This window comes from Pleuronectes platessa, chromosome 14 (assembly GCF_947347685.1).
Source record: "Pleuronectes platessa chromosome 14, fPlePla1.1, whole genome shotgun sequence".
NCBI classification, from domain to species: Eukaryota; Metazoa; Chordata; class Actinopteri; order Pleuronectiformes; family Pleuronectidae; genus Pleuronectes; species Pleuronectes platessa.
The window spans coordinates 12,292,694-12,308,587 of record NC_070639.1 but is presented as its reverse complement, the minus strand read 5'-3'; the positions used below and the strand labels follow the sequence as shown (position 1 = coordinate 12,308,587).

Here is a 15,894-nt window from a genome sequence, read left to right as displayed (position 1 = left end):
GCTACTTTATCCCACTTTAAAATAAAAGCTCAACCTATTCAACAGCACAGACCGAGCAGCGTCTCTCATCACACACCTCGGACAGGTCTCCGTTCTTCACGTGGATTCGGGCCATGCTGTCCAGCCAGGTCTTGCGTAGCTCGGGCGTGCTGGCGTAGGACTTGGCCAGGCTGTACTGCAGGTCCACCAGCATCTCCGGGTCCCTCTCGTGCTCCTTCATCTGAGCCGTGGCCATCAGAACCGTCCTGATGCGCTTGGTCAGGTCCTTCACATCCGACGGGAACGCCGTGTTCTGTTGTGGAGCAAATAGAGCAGCCAGTTGTGGTGTGGCTTGATGAAGCACTTACTTAGTTAGTGTTTATTCAAGAATATGAGGTGGATTCATTATGAACACAAATGACTCGCTGACCTTAATAGTCTTGTCACTGTTGGCGCAGGTGTTGATGACTGACAGAGACTGCTGGAAGCGGGTACTTCCAATCCCAATGACGTCGGCGATCAGCTGACTGACAGCGATCACCACCTACAGAAAGAGAAAGAAGAATGAGCAAATATTCATCTCTAATTCATCTTTAATCTCTACAGCCAGCCATGAAGCCTAGTTGTTTTGAATCTGTTGTTTAATTCATCTATCTTACCTGTAAGTGCGTCCGGACGAAGGATTTGCGCCCCGTGTAGTCAAAGTTGCTCTTCATGAGGAAGTAGAGCAGATGGGCCGCGTCGCTGCGGATGGAGCTCAGCTTGGAGTTACAACACTTCAAGATCTCGTAGCAGAACGCGGCACACATGTCAGAACGGCCTTCGAAGAATGTGCAGGGAAACTAGAGGGTAGAAGAAGACAAGGTAAGTCATGGGCTACTGTGTAGGGCTGCTAGAGTTTTGTTAAATAAGACAACAACGGTGTGTCAAACCTTGTAGATGAAGGTGCGCAGGGAGGTGAAGACCTGCTTGAGGGCCGTTTCTGATTGGTTGATTCGCAGGAAACAGAGGTGGACTTCAAACACCTTCTTCATCAGTGGACTGTGGCCGTGGTCCGAGCACAGCTGAGTCTGAAGAGACAGAGAGCATCAGCTTGAAAACAGAGTCTTATTTAGAAACCAATGGAGGAGAGTTCACGTTAATTTGCCCTGAAATTATCATTGCATAACCTAGATATAGTATTTTTGGGGCATTTCGCCCTTTATTGAAAGGACAGTTCAAGTGGTAAATGGCTGGAGAGAATGGGGGAAGGAGCAAAGGGCCGAGTCAGAACCGAACCCACAGGGGGACTCAAGCCTTCGTATGCAGAGTACTCTCAAAAAAGTTCTTATTCTATATAACAGAAAGTTACCTTGAAACCCATGATGAAGATACTGAGGGTGTCCAGGACAGTCAGGCACACTTCAGTGGCGATGTTGGCCTCCAGCAACGACTGGTTCAACACGTCAGCATCCGAGTGACTGTAAGCTGAGAAGAGACATCATTTCATATCACATCACATAAAATATGAGACCTTAGTGTTAAAGGCAAAGCTGTTGCTAAAAGGATGAAAAGTTTCATTAAGTTGAAATGATAAAGTTTTATTCCAAACTTTTTTTTATTCTTTTACCTCTGCCGAGATTTGAACATTGCTAGATTTTGCAGCATTTTCCTGGAAAATGATGTGTGGATCTTCAGAAATATTAAGCGGGGGTTGATATCGATGAGTGTTTGCAACCTCAGATAAAAATCTGGATCTAGTCATTTTACATTTGGTTTCAAGGAGGTGTAGACTTTTTTCAGCCGCTGTACGGTAACAGATAGGGTTAGAAACCCGCCTGGGCAGAAGTTGAGTGCCATTCCAATACTTATGAATGATTTGTAAGCTAGATTTGTCTGAAATACAAATTTTGTATTTTGGAATAAAACTATTTTACACAGATTCTTTCTGAAATGTAAAATGAGGTTCAGAGCAGATGAGCCGAGCAGAGGGATGAGAAGGTTTCGGAGGCAGATGTTCAGTTAAAACAGTCATGCTCTCAATTCCACCAAATGAACAGAGCTCAGTCGGACTATAGCACTGACGCTGCACATTCTTACCAGGTTCTACAGATATTCCAAGAATACTTGAAATCTTTCTTACACTGAAAACACAGAGAAACTTTATTAAAAGATGCCGTTAACAGACTCATCACACAGTTTAGGTTAAATCAGTGTAAAGTGACCCACAGCGACTTTGGCCCCAATTTTATCCGATTAACTGATGACGCCCTCGTGTATCCTGCAGCACTTCCTGCTTTAAAGTGGGCTGGGTTTAAACAGAGGATGAGGAGGAGGAGGAGGATGCTGATGATGTTGAAAAGCATGAGGAGTCAAGACTACACAGGGGGAGGCGGAAGAGGACGGGTTGGGGGTCCTCTGGTAGAGGAGGTTTGCTGATGCCGTACAGCATGGGAGCACTTACTGTGGTTAAAAGTGTATGAGTTATCCAGGCTGCTGAGCTGCTGTAAGCGGGCATGCATCATTCCTGCCCTGTTACGGGACACGGGCAGAGTCTGAGACTTCCGCTCATGAGCTACGGGTCCTGCCCCCTCCTGGTTCCTGACGAGGAAACGGGACAATGTTAGATGAATGGCTGATGACCAGCGGAGCCAGAGTTAGTTAAGCGCAGGTGAATAACACACCGTTTTTACACACATGTGTTTCACCACACACACACAGAAACAAGCACACAAGTACAAATGTCCTTAGAGCTACAGTAGATTTATAATAATTGAGGTAAAACAGAAATAGCAATTGGAAAATATAATGCATGAACATTTTCAGATTTATGCATGTACCTACTGTATGTAGCAGAGCAAAGATTGAAATTGTTATTAATGCAGATTGCTTGTTATGCATGCAACTTGATATCAAATTATAAAAGTGGCACAGCAGCATCAAAGCAGTGACTTACAGCCCAGGCCATGCATGTCAGAAAGAGGCTGCATGGGAGAAATATTTCATGCAGCTGGTTTGAGAAAGTCAGTTCCACCGTCAGGCTTACCCAGGCAGGAGGGGGCAGGAGCCAGGTTTTATTTCATTATGTTAAACTTGCCAGCATTTAGGTGAATAGAGATAGAAACAGTGGTGACAGGTTAGAGCGAGTTGACACCCAAAGCCCCCCGGGAGCCGAGGCCAGAGCTCCCAACACATTACAGAGAGACTAAACTATGTGTGTTGGGATACGTTTTAATTTCTAAAAGGCAAATAACTGTGCTGAAAAATACAATCACACTCTTCAACAATCACATATCATATTTTACTCTTGACGAAAAAAAAGTCAACAAGTAGCTACAGTCCTGTTATATACAGCTTCAAGTTGAATCGACAATTAATGTACAGTGGGAAACAAAACATTTGTGCTGTCATCAGAGGGTTACTTGTGATCATCTGTTAAGGGGAGTTTGGATAAATTAGTTTGGAAACCATTGAACCAGAGGCCGGAAATCTCTGATCAAAAAATTCAACCAGATATAAACAAAAAAATAAAAAGAGTATCAAAAATTGTAACCATGCAACAGATTTAAAAACACAGGCACCAGAATTACCTTGCGATGTATCTCTTCCCCATGTATCTGAACTGATGGAGGCAAACTCTGAGAGGGAAGACAAGTGGGGAATCGGTCAGGACACATTTGTCATCGTCACTCACGATGTCACTGTGCACGATGGAAATGTCAAGACGTCTTACTCGACTAGAGTGAAGAAGTCCATTAGCTCAGCAGATGAGGCCTTGCTCCAGTAAGTGAACAGAGCATCTGGAAGAGACAGTGGTTGACATTGTAAGGACAGTGAGGTTTTCTTGGCTGGGAGTGAACACAGTGTTTAAGTGTCACGCAGACAGCTGAGAGAAAGATGGTGTTGCTTTTTACCCTCAGACATGCTTTTAAGCACATGTAAGAAACACATGAGGAGGCTCTTGATCTCCGCCTGGTCCAGTTTGTCACATCGCAGCAGGGGGCTGCCCAGGGTGGTGGGGGTCTGGTTCTGAGGGACAGAGACGGACACAGACATGATCAAACATACATAATGCTGTCAAGGTCATTCTGCCTTGAAATAAACCCAAGTACAGAAAACACAAGGGGCATTTAGCACAACAATTTCTGTGTGCTAAACTTTATAATGTTCAGATTACGTTCCTTTTAATGCACAATAGGCACTTAAATACTATTCTCTCTCTATTTCATTTTTTTTATTTTTGAATATACATCTTTCTATTTATTTCTCATTGTTTCCTCATCGGTATGATCGGGGGTGGTGCAGCTGGGTGGCTGGGCTTGCTTACATTTTGTGTTACTTTTTGTTTGTATGAAAAGTGCTACACTAATAAAATCGGATTGATTGATATGTGTTAGTGGTCATTGGTCAAAGGCCCCATTCAGACCTCGTATTAAAATCCATCCTGAGTGATCAGATTAGAAGTGGTCAGTGCTAAGTACAGCTCTGATCACAAGTGGTCACAGGAGACACAATCAGGAGTGAACAGACTTAACACTGTCCTCTTGTGATGGGACGGATGATAATACAAGGTCTGAACAGAGTCAAGAAAACTGAGTCTTGATATGTGTTGGACGCTCTGTTAGGTTAAAAAAACACATCGGAAAAAAACTGCCTATTTTGCTGATTTACAGTAGAATGACGTGATTAGCGTGAGATCAATGAAGATCTGAAATTACAGCGGCGAAGCTGCGCGAGCCACACACGCTCTATTTGTGGTGCACAGACTGCAAGTTGTAATTCCTCTGCAGTGGAGTAACACCACAGCAAAGGGGTTGGCTATATACCAAGCATCTTCCCCTGCCAGCACGTAGTCTCTAGACCATGAAAGTTGCTTGGGATGACTTCATGGAAAGCACAAGGCCGTGGCTTAGGCTTTTTATTGGGTGATTTGAATGTAGCATGAGGCCTTGAAGCTGAAGTTAGTTTTTTCCAAAAAGCTGGACAGAAATTGTGAACCTTTACTTCAGTTAATTTCTGTATTTTCAGTTGTGTGTTTTTTAACATCTTAAATAGAGAGATTGTACCATGTGTAATTTACACCACTTTATATTCCCAATGTCTTCTTAAACACGTATATGTTGTGATAAATGCCACCTCACATCACAAATCAAAACAGAAGATGAAACAAACGTCAGCAGGGACAGAGAAAGTACAATCCTTGTGTTAATGGGCTTCTTCACAGATTTAACTCGAGCCTGTTTATCAGTGGAGGGGAAAAATGACACTGCAAACATGAGAGGAGCTGAAAAGTGAGAGCTCCCGAGCGCATGCATGCTCGACATTAACATCTGGAAGCTGAGCAGAGACAAACCCTGCGAGGCCCTGTGGTGCAGCGTGTCTGATTTATGGCACCAGAGAACAAACAAGCAAAAAGCCTGAGAACCATCGGGTAGAGACAGGGCTCAGAGTCGAGGCCACTCTCACACACACACACTTTCACAAGCCCAGAGGAGAGAATCCGAGGAGGGAGCGCGACTGGCTGAAGGAAGGTGGCGTTTTTGTACTTGGAGTGAAACGCTGGGGTGCAGGGTGCTGTGTAAAACACAGGGGACAGAGAGCAGGGAGAAGTCCACGGTGACACGCTTTGTGTGCAGGGAGAGCTCCTCCGTAAAGAAACGCAGGAGGTTGACAGAGCGTCTCCGTACGACCTTCTCCGTCTGCCACGACCAGCCGTACGGGGAAGGTGGAGGGAGTTAATGGTACAAGTTAACAAGGAGTGACTTTCTGTGACACCTTATGGCAGGGGGAGGTGTGGTGTAAGCCTCAGGCACGCTCAAATGTAACATTATGAATGAATTACAGGAGGTTTAATATTCAGGAACCTTGCAGCACTTTCTGAGATGTACCTTTTCCAGAGAGTTTCCCTTTTCCGTGTTCTTCTCATGCAGGCTGCTGGTGGAGTCGGTGCTGATGAGGGAGCCGCGGGAGCCCGCGTGGCGCACAAGGCTGATGTTGGGGGTAGATGACGTGTGAGGGGAAGCTGTTAAAAAATGAGTAAATCAATCATTTTTTATATATTAATATGAAAACAAAAGTGTATTTATTTTCAGCCCCATTTCTCCTCCTCCCTCACCGGTGCCTGAGATGACTCCAAACACATCTTTGTGTAAGCTGGTGTCCAGGAAGGTGCTGGACCTGGGAGGCGTCATCAACACGTTGGTATAGAGTGAATCTTCTCGTCCGTTCTGAATGAAAAACAGGGAGAGATATCAATGGACACAGATCCCCATTAAACACTGAATGTTTTTATAAAAAGTCCAGTATGTCATGTGTGTTCAGGACTTATTGGGGGGGGGGGGATCATAAAGTCCTGATCGAAGGTTTTCCAGTGTTATTAGGACATTTATGATGGAATTAACCCTTAATCCATAACTTGCTATCTTAGGTTGGTAGATGTTTAAATATAATAAGACATTAAGTGTTATACTTAATACATACATGTATAGGGAAATGCTAAAACGTTTTATCATTTTTTAAAAGATATTTTTTGGGCTTCAGAACTATATTTGACAGGAAAGAATTGAGCGTGAAAGGGGGAGAGAACCGGGATGACATGAAGCGGGGGGCCGCTGCAGGGTGAAGCCTCCGTTAAAACTCTGACAGTTTGCTTTGTGATGTTTGTCTGGGGCACTGTGTGACATTAAACAATGCACAGGGTAAGTTTGGGTGGGGCCTTGTGAAGCTTGGATGGTTTTCATTCAGGAGAAGCCACTAGATGGCGCCCTTACATTGTTGGAGTGGTTGATGGTGAAAGGAGTTACTTCCTTCACATTCAGCCTGTTCACGTTCTCTTGGAGAAGACCAAACAAGGGCAAGTACAAGGTGGCCAACCTGGCCTGTTGGCTCTGCAAAACAAACCAAACCAGTCAGCATAATATCTCAAAATCACACACACACAGAAAGACAGACACAGACAGACAGACAGAGCTACAGTACGAAGGCACCACTGACCTTGGAGGTGTAGCGGTCATCAAACGTGTGTTTGACCATCAGGTTCTTCAACACCTGGATGGAAACCTGACGAATCTCCCTGAACTCCTGCAGAGCTGCACCGACCTCTCTGAGCAGCAGCCCGACCAGGAAGTGGTTCTTACAGAAGTCGTCTGTCAGCGAGTAATCCAGCTGAAGGTCTGAGGAAGAGGAGGAAGAAGAGATTAAACGAGAATGAGTTGTGGTGTTAGAGTAATCACAGACGGCCCTAAATAATGAGAGCACTGTAAATTGATCATTTATTATAACCCTCACAAGAAAAGTAGCCAGGATTAAAAATCTATTCTTCAAAAACATGTCCATGAGGTTTTTTTCCAAGAGTTTGATAAATTTTGTACAAAGTATAAGTAAACACTTCTTTGAAAAATGTGTTAATAAATTGACTGCAGTTTGAATCAATTCATAATGTTTTCAGAGTATATCATTTCCAACCAATTGTAATCTATGTAAACAATCATTGGAAGTAAGTGATTTTCATGTCAAAACTTGTTTCACTGTTTTGATTTCAATGTAACTATAGGAGGGAAAAGAAATACAGAAATACAGAGAAGCTCAGAGTCTGGTGTCGAACACATGAAGGCTGCTCCTCCACATCAAAGTGATCAGTGTGGAGGAAGACAAACAGGATTAAAGCGAGTGATTGAACGGCAGCAGCTGTTCACAGATCGTTTCCAACAGCATCGAGACCAGTAAGGCAATCCCATAAGCACACACACGCACACGCACACACACACACACACACCAAATCAAAGGCTGTTTCCAACATTCATTCCAAGCATGTACTGAAAAGAATCTCATCACTAGTCGCAGACATCACATTCAGAAATCAGCCAAACCTGCACAAATAGCCAAGTCTTATCGAACAGTGCAACTTTTCTGTGCCATGTAAATCATTCCACATCAACCAGTTCACATTAGAGATGGAAGACGACTGATTAAATCTGATTTCAGAAGGGATTTGCAACTTTCTGCTCGTGGCTTATTGGTCGGATTAAAATTGGATCTTTTTGGAGAAGACATACAGGCAGCACAACTTGCACCTACCTACTGGAGTATCGTATGACTCCACTGTAATACATGGAGATAATAAAGCTAGTGGAGGAACACACAAAAAAAGAAGCAGTACCTGCTGTGAAATCAAAGCCGGCCACAATAGACTCTACTTGACTCTCAGATAAATGGGATCGTCTTCTCACCTTGAAATCTCAGTATCCTTCCCTTTCCAAACGGCATGGGCAGGTTTAAGGGGACGTAGTGCTCGTGGTTGCATACGACACGCAGGAACTCAAACTTGAATTCAAAGAGCGTCTGCATTGACAAACGGCAGAAACAAGTCAGGCTTCAGACAGCTTCAACACAACATTTCCTTCACTGGGATGCAGGCAGATTTGAAGTCTTTCCTAAAAACAAGCCGTCGCATGATTTGTTTCTATGAATTTTGTAACTGGTTGTGTTGTCGTACTTTTGGGTCTCCAGGCATAAAACCGTTGATGTAGTTGTTGATCTGCTTGAACACAAAGCCTCTGTCCATCAGGTTGATACAACGCTGCAGAGGGAAGGAGAAGGATTCTTTCATTATTTATAGCCAACAAGAAACAATCTATACATTTACACTAACCAGGACTGACTGCACTGTAAAAACCTTCTCTAGCTTTAACTGGAATTCATGCTGTTTTCCTGAAGACGCAACTGTGGATCCTGACCTTGATGAAGACGGCCAGACTGTGGTTGGCGTTCCTGGCGGCATCCAGGTTGTCTTTGTACTTCTGTGTGATGTGTGGTATCATCATGTTGACCAACGTCTCCACCGTGTGATGGAAAGTTACAGAGAAGCGCTGATTCCTGGACAACTGAGAGATATAACCAGAATGTTGGTATAAAATACACGACTTAAACCTTACCTTAAGGATAAGGTTGGTTAAAATAAAAAGAGTTGATCTTTGCCAGTGTCCTTCACTAATATGGACCTGGGCACTCTAATTTATTTTAAGTCAAGGGCACACACAGTCCTGCTGCTGTACATCCGATAATAGTCACAGACACATATGCACTATTACCTCAATGTTATTTTTTTTAATTTCATGTCTTTTCAAATTGATACTATAAAATAACCTTACTTTTTCTTTGTTTGTTGTTTGTTTAATTGATTGTAGGCAGGATAAGACCCAAATGGATCCAGACAAAACGGTAAATCTACCACTTTCTCTAGTAAGACAAGGTGTTTGTCAGATTATTTTTACCCATCAATATCAATGTTATATATTAAGGAGCATGTGCCATTTGCTGCGGATTTAAAATTGGATCTGGATCTGGGGAATATAAATGTGGTTTCTTAGGGGTTTTGCCCTATTTTTTAAGATTTACATCTTCAGTAGAAATTAATGGTCTTGGTGCTCAGAGCCAAAGATAGTGTAGGGAAATTGTAAAGTAGAAACGCAATAAAGTTAAATTGTTTTTGCTCTTTCCATGGAATTTGTTGATGATAACAGATCATTATAAAGAATATCACCAGCCTAGAAATGAAACTCGAACCTCAAAGAACAGATCATGCTTTTTTTCCAGACTGGTGTGAGCGACTCATCTGGAGATTCCGCTGTGGCCTCCACATGTTGCCAGTGGAGGTTAAACACAGGGATGTGGTTGTTTATGGGGTACGAACAAATGCAGCCAATTAAACTGCACAGCTGTGTGGGACAGGCCGCGGATACACAATACTCTGACTGTGGTGCTGTGGCTGTCCACAAGACTTGGCATGTCGGGAGCCGCAAGTGAGGAAGCTGAGTTGTGATGAAGCAGACACTTGTGAGTCGAACGCACATGTTGGGGCAGACGTACCTTCACTTTACAGCTCTCAATCAGGTACTGAGCCATGGACTTCCCTAAGGCTTCAAAGAAATACCAGGAGTACTGCAGGGCACACAAACATCAATCAGAGATCGAGACAGACATTATACACGTCAGATATAATTACACACCGTGTCATCCTTTAACACTGTACAAAGATGTTACCTTCAGCAGTTTGTTGCTCGTGAGGAAGTCAGTGGAGGGCTTCAGGATGGCGGTCATGGCTTTGGCCAGCTCCTCGTGCACTAATCGGGTGGTGGACGACGTGTACGGCTCAGTCTTGAATACAAACTGGAAGAAACAGAGCGAGAGACGTGTTGATCTTCCAATTGGCAAACATGACACATATAATCTATATAAAGATGGACGACTTTACAGCTTCCAAAAGTGAAGCTCAAGTGTGTCGACATTAAACCCCCCCTCCATGTTAGTGGATGGGATGCGGACCAAACAAAGAACAGGTCAAATACATTTTTCTCAAAGATGGTGTCTTTCATTTGCATAGTAGCGTGACATTTTTACCTTCACGTATGATCTCAGATAATGTTCCAACCCCTCCTCATGGCACTGGGCAACAATGTGAATCATGACTCTAAAAGGAAACAACAGCAAAGGAAAGCAGAAGTAAGGACTTGGTCATGAACGGACTAAATTAGAGCTTTGCACTTATATTCTTTTGGGGTGTTTTCTATTATAAATGTCCTTTTTTCATTTCTATTAATGCACACGTTACATCACACATACAACATAGAAAGTACAGGATATAAAAAACAACAACAACAGAACAAATAGATGAATAGTATAATTTGATATTTCTAATTCTTTATCAATTTGTTTATCAATATTTACATGAAATGACTCATTTGAAGTGATTGTTGGTTCAGAGACACTTGCCTGGTGACGTTGACTGCCACGTCCTCTTGGGTGGCACTGGTGAGCACCCTGAACAGCTGATTCAGGGTGGTGGGCAGGAACTTGATCATCACATGACTCTCCATGGCGTGCAGACTCTGAGGACGCAAACATCAAAAGCACATGTTTACGAAGAGTTCGGTGAGAATACTAATGCACTCTTAGAAAAATAAATGTGTAGAGTTGTCTTCTTTCGCCTTAAAGAAGAGAACAGAAGCTGGATAGCAAATTACATGAGAGGTAACTAATCAGGACACAAGTGAACAACATTGTATTAGTGTTGTGTTAATGTTCCAGTGTCTGGAACATGGCAGAGAGTAGGTACCCGTGCATCCCTGCCTGTAAGCAGGAAACTAACACAAGCCCAGCCAAAGTCCTTTGGCGAGCGTCCATTCGACACGGCTGACCTGCTGTTTCACCCTCCAGCTATTGTTCATGTTCACTGCTGTGTTTTCACTAGAACCCAAGGGACACACTGGAAGTGTGGCTTTCCATGTCAACGTCCACCAGGGGAACAGTGAATTGAGTTTCCCATGGACTGGAGAGAAGGCAAGAGGTGGAAAAAGTAATAACCGAGCTACTGCTGCAGCAGAATACAAAATAAATGGAAAAGCAATCACGCCAGTTATGAAAAGACTTCTGACAGACTTACTGGTAGCAAACTAATATTGGCTGGTAAGCTACAAATAAATTGTTTATTATTGGCAACGGTAAAAAGCCCTGCACAGAATGTCCAGAAGAATGGACTGTTGGTAAAATGCAGCACGAAGTGGTGAACGTGAATCAGCATCAACCAAGTGTGACTGGGAGTGTGAACTACTTTTAGCTGAAAATTTTAAACCGTGAAGTTGAAATGTGAAACAGGCCTAAACTTTCCCTTCAGTTATCCGGAAAAGTTTCAGATGTCATTGTGTTTAGACTGAGCTCCAGATCCTCGATTCATACATTAGTCATTCAGTATATATAGACTTTATGTTATGCACTCCTACTGCTACACAGTTAGTAAACCTACAAGACACCAACCAAGGGTAGAAATCAACAACATCAAGCAAATGTATTTAAATCCCATAAAATTAATGAATATATGACACTGAACTGCATATAAATCAAATCATGACAAAAAATCAATAGATATAATAATTTATGGTAGGTCATCCATGTTATCAAGGAGAGAGAGAGAGAGAGAGAGAGAGAGAGAGAGAGAGAGAGAGAGAGAGAGAGAGAGAGAGAACAGATGGATAGATACTTTACTGATCCCGAGGGAAATATAGTCTTATTCTCATCGTTTTACCTTCAGGTATTTGACCAGCTCTCCTCCTGGCACCTGCGCTGCAGACGTGACGCTCTCACAGTGATGAAAGAAGTTGTGTAAATGTTGATCCTGAAACGATGAGACACAAAAAAATAAAAAGGTTAAAAACGCATTAGGTTAATCACAATGAAATCACAGCACAAGTTCCGATGCGACGCATTCGTTTTCATAGGACGTACACAAATCAAGAGACTTTTACAGCGTGTATGATAAAACCAACCTGAGTGTAGACAGTGGAAACAAGGTGAGCAGACACCTTGAACAAAGGCTTCCCTCCATCCACCCACTTGACTTCAGGACCTGATCCATGCTGTAAGAAAACAGATAAACAATACTTGGGTGAGCAATACAGTAAACATGAGGCACTACATCCATTGTATCACATCATCTCGAAAGATATTTTCTATATTTTATCAAGTTTATATGATGTTGTGACTTGTTTTTTCACCTAAACCTGTCACCTCCTGTTTGATTTTAAGCATGAATACACAATAACTGCTGGACACATTACCATGCAACCTGGTGGGAGGATTGTTTCATGGGTCAGGGAGGACACATTCAACTTTGCAGATCTGGATCAGAGGGGGAATCTAGGGATCGTCTATCACATTCTTTAATGTGAGAGAGGATATTGTCTTCCCAAAGAGTAGTTCATTGATCTTAATGAAAAAACAATTAGGTGTATTCAGGGGACAGATATCTATGTGTGGGTGTAAATTGCTGCAGCTTGATTTAATTTGAGGGGAGTATAGGGCCTTGGAGGAGGTGTGCACTCTACTCTACTAGGAGAGATTCAAAAAGTAAGAGACACTTAAACTCTGACCAGATGAAGCCAAGTCATTACTGCTCCACAACTCGACGATGCACTCTACCTTGCCAGCTCCCTCCTGACTGCTGAGGTATCCAGCCGGCAGGTTGGCAGCCACAGGGATCTGACTCTCGTTCATGATCACCCGGCCGTCCTTCAGCAAGGGGAGCCAGGCGTAGCCCACTGAGAGGAGTCAGAGGAGAGGCTAGTCAGCTAACAGTCTGACGCTTCCAGCCAGAAACATCAATAACACACCCAACTGTATACGCAGCAGTCAAATGGAAAAAACAGATGAGTTTAAAAAAAGTGGTTTCGAACTGTGCAGACTCTATGCTGCAGTTTTTTTTACCTTGTGTCTCAACCAGTTCTCTCTTTTTGGTGCTGGCCTTGCTGTTGTTCTCACAGCTGACGTGGTAGAGGGTGAAGAGCAGGTGGTGTTTCTCATGGAGCTGTGTCGGCAGCTCAATCTTGAACTAATGGATATGAGGCAGATCAAGATGAATTTATTTATGTAGCACATTATCGAACATAGAGGTCATTCAACAAGAATAAAAGATGCAAAAAAGAAAGAAGCATAAACACACATATAGTAAAAGCTTAAACAGCACAAATAAACATCCCAATAACATCCTGCACACAGTGTCCTACCTCATCATAAAATTCAGGGTTGTGCTGGTGATGCAGGACGGCAGCAAAGGCATTCTTGGTAAACAATGGTCCTCCAGGTCGACCATAGATGCACTGTGAGAACAATAGCTGATTAGTTTCTGTGGCGGGTGGGGTTTTCCTTCTGGGATTTTAGAGCTCCTCCAGGACACATTTGTGTGTTTACCTTCAGTGAAACAGCCTCTTCTTCATCAGAGTCCTTGAACTCAATGCAGACAGCGATGTTTCTGGCCTAAAGACAAAGAGTTGATCCAGTTAGTCACACTGAGGAAATGTAGAAATACCATGCCTCGGCAAACCAGTGCAGTTTCGGTCTGCACACTCTACTACATACAAATTATGTTCTGAAGATAACAGGTTCACAGGGCTGTTTCGTGAGGTCACAGTGACCTTGCCATTGACCTCCAATTGCTAACTATCAGAAACTACTATGAGTTTCTAATATATATAAATGTTCACAAGGTCTAGGTTGACCTTGACCTTTGACCTTCAATCAGTTAATGTTTGAGTACAAGTGAACGTTTGAACCAAATTTAAAGAAATAATATGGTGTTCACAAGAATGGGACTGACGGATAACCCGCAAACATGCGTCTGGCCACCAGGTGTCGCCGACGTGGGAGTATAAAAACAAATGAAACAACAATGGAAATTCCTTCTCTGATGACAACGTTCAGTAGTCATGTGATGTACCTTTGCGAATGACTTCTGGCTGTCATACTTCAAGTGCTTCGGGTAGACGTAGAGGTGATTGTTGTAGATGGTGAAAGGCTGAGAACATTTGGCTATATACGGCACAAACTCCTCCACTTCAAAGAAGACACTGCTCTTCTCGCCGACTTCAAACTGCTTCACAGGAATGTAGGATGAGGTAACACAATCTACACACAGAAGCAGGAGGGAGAGAGACCAAATAAACAGCCTGCTGCGGACAACATGGACGGTCGGGTCTGATTGGCTGCTCGTAGCGAGCTTAGACGACTTACTTGACAAGTCGGGGGCTACACTGTCGATGGTAACATCAAGGTTTCCGAGGATAACAGGCAGCTTGGCCATCTTCTCGGGCCTGAGGGAAGGAAAAATAAACCCTGGTTAAGCCTTTGTGATCATCGACCAAAGCCTGAATAAGAAACAGGCAGACAGCCTGGACGTGGACAAATGGTATATGACCACATTCACAGCTGTGAGCAAAACGTCTTTACTTTCAAAAATGACAGTTGGTTTTCAAGCTATAGGAACATATTTTCCATACTTTCATTTCCAGGAAATCTGCAAGATTACTCAAGCTTTTTAAAACAGAGTGTACTCATAGAAACATTACTAACTTTCTGAAGTCAGCCAGCAGCTTGAGCATATCGTCGTCCGACAGCTTGTTGCTGTCCTGTCTGTACAGAGCTGAGAAACGGGCACTTTTGTCAAGCGTCCCTGAAGCGTCTTTGAACAAAGGCCTGTGAGGAAAAAAAAAGACAATTCAGCAACATTCTCTTCAGCAGCACACGAATACACCAAAGATTATGTTTTATCAGACGACAGAAAGAATCTTTACAGTTGAGGGCTGCAACTCACAATGTTTCCATTACTGTACTCAAAATAATCATTAAATTGCTTCATAGATAGTTTATTTAATGTAAACTGATAGTTGTAAAAACACAGAAAATGTTTGATGAAGAACTTTACAGGTTAAATTAATATTAAAATTATTACCAATTAAAAAAAAAAAATGTGAGGGAATATGGAATAACTGATATGGAATTCAACCTCAATAGGTTGCAATGTTGAAATCAAACACTGTGAAAAGTGACATGGTAAATGTCAATTTCATCATAGCACAATGACAACTGCTATTTCTGGGACAGGACACAATTAATGTCAATGCCTCGTTACCTTGCTGCCCAGGCAAAAGGCATCTTGTACTGGCCTAATCGGCTACATGTCAGCTTGGCATTTTTCAGGACCTTCTGTGCCACCTGGTGGGAAACAGGAGCACACACTTGGAGCTTAAACAGAGACACGTGCACTGTAACATCGAGTATTCAGCATGTTCTCAGACTTAACACAGGTACACACACACTTGAAATATACACAGAGATACTCCAAAAAACCGTCAGTCCTGCAACCACTCTGTTTGTTGGCAAGTGATGAAAATTCTCAGGTTGGTCAGTACCTTGGTGGAGTCTGAACTCTTCATGTACGGCTCAGCACAGTGGTTGATTCCCCCCTGAAGCACCTTCTCTATACGAGCCACCAGGAAGATATCTGGGTGAGGACATGTTACTGAGAACACCCCCTGCAGACAGATTTAAATATATTTTGGTTCAAACTGACATAGTGCTGTTGTGGAACTGCAAAAAAAGCAAACAATT

The 15,894-nt window shown here is 42.9% G+C and overlaps 1 protein-coding gene across 5 annotated transcripts in view; it reads right to left on the bottom strand.

Moving 5' to 3' along the window:
- Window positions 1-15,894, bottom strand: part of zmp:0000001200 (dedicator of cytokinesis protein 9) — a 72,991-nt gene that overhangs the window by 7,354 nt on the left and 49,743 nt on the right. For 3 of the 5 annotated variants that reach the window (XM_053439491.1, XM_053439492.1, XM_053439493.1), the window contains exons 13-43: window positions 15,696-15,818; window positions 15,416-15,498; window positions 14,857-14,979; window positions 14,518-14,597; window positions 14,225-14,412; window positions 13,699-13,764; window positions 13,515-13,607; window positions 13,216-13,339; window positions 12,931-13,049; window positions 12,279-12,368; window positions 12,038-12,127; window positions 10,729-10,844; window positions 10,357-10,426; window positions 10,000-10,125; window positions 9,826-9,897; window positions 8,694-8,840; window positions 8,453-8,536; window positions 8,187-8,298; window positions 6,952-7,130; window positions 6,729-6,845; window positions 6,074-6,185; window positions 5,847-5,980; window positions 3,873-3,987; window positions 3,692-3,758; window positions 3,549-3,596; window positions 2,423-2,559; window positions 1,331-1,446; window positions 912-1,049; window positions 639-821; window positions 410-523; window positions 77-292 (exon numbers count right to left, since the gene is read on the bottom strand). In XM_053439491.1, the coding sequence (XP_053295466.1) occupies window positions 77-292; window positions 410-523; window positions 639-821; window positions 912-1,049; window positions 1,331-1,446; window positions 2,423-2,559; window positions 3,549-3,596; window positions 3,692-3,758; window positions 3,873-3,987; window positions 5,847-5,980; window positions 6,074-6,185; window positions 6,729-6,845; window positions 6,952-7,130; window positions 8,187-8,298; window positions 8,453-8,536; window positions 8,694-8,840; window positions 9,826-9,897; window positions 10,000-10,125; window positions 10,357-10,426; window positions 10,729-10,844; window positions 12,038-12,127; window positions 12,279-12,368; window positions 12,931-13,049; window positions 13,216-13,339; window positions 13,515-13,607; window positions 13,699-13,764; window positions 14,225-14,412; window positions 14,518-14,597; window positions 14,857-14,979; window positions 15,416-15,498; window positions 15,696-15,818 (3,582 nt within the window). Of the gene's footprint in view, window positions 1-76; window positions 293-409; window positions 524-638; window positions 822-911; window positions 1,050-1,330; window positions 1,447-2,058; window positions 2,103-2,422; window positions 2,560-3,548; window positions 3,597-3,691; window positions 3,759-3,872; window positions 3,988-5,846; window positions 5,981-6,073; window positions 6,186-6,728; window positions 6,846-6,951; window positions 7,131-8,186; window positions 8,299-8,452; window positions 8,537-8,693; window positions 8,841-9,825; window positions 9,898-9,999; window positions 10,126-10,356; window positions 10,427-10,728; window positions 10,845-12,037; window positions 12,128-12,278; window positions 12,369-12,930; window positions 13,050-13,215; window positions 13,340-13,514; window positions 13,608-13,698; window positions 13,765-14,224; window positions 14,413-14,517; window positions 14,598-14,856; window positions 14,980-15,415; window positions 15,499-15,695; window positions 15,819-15,894 lie in introns of all 5 variants that reach the window. The other 2 variants (XM_053439495.1, XM_053439494.1) reach the window with 1 other exon arrangement.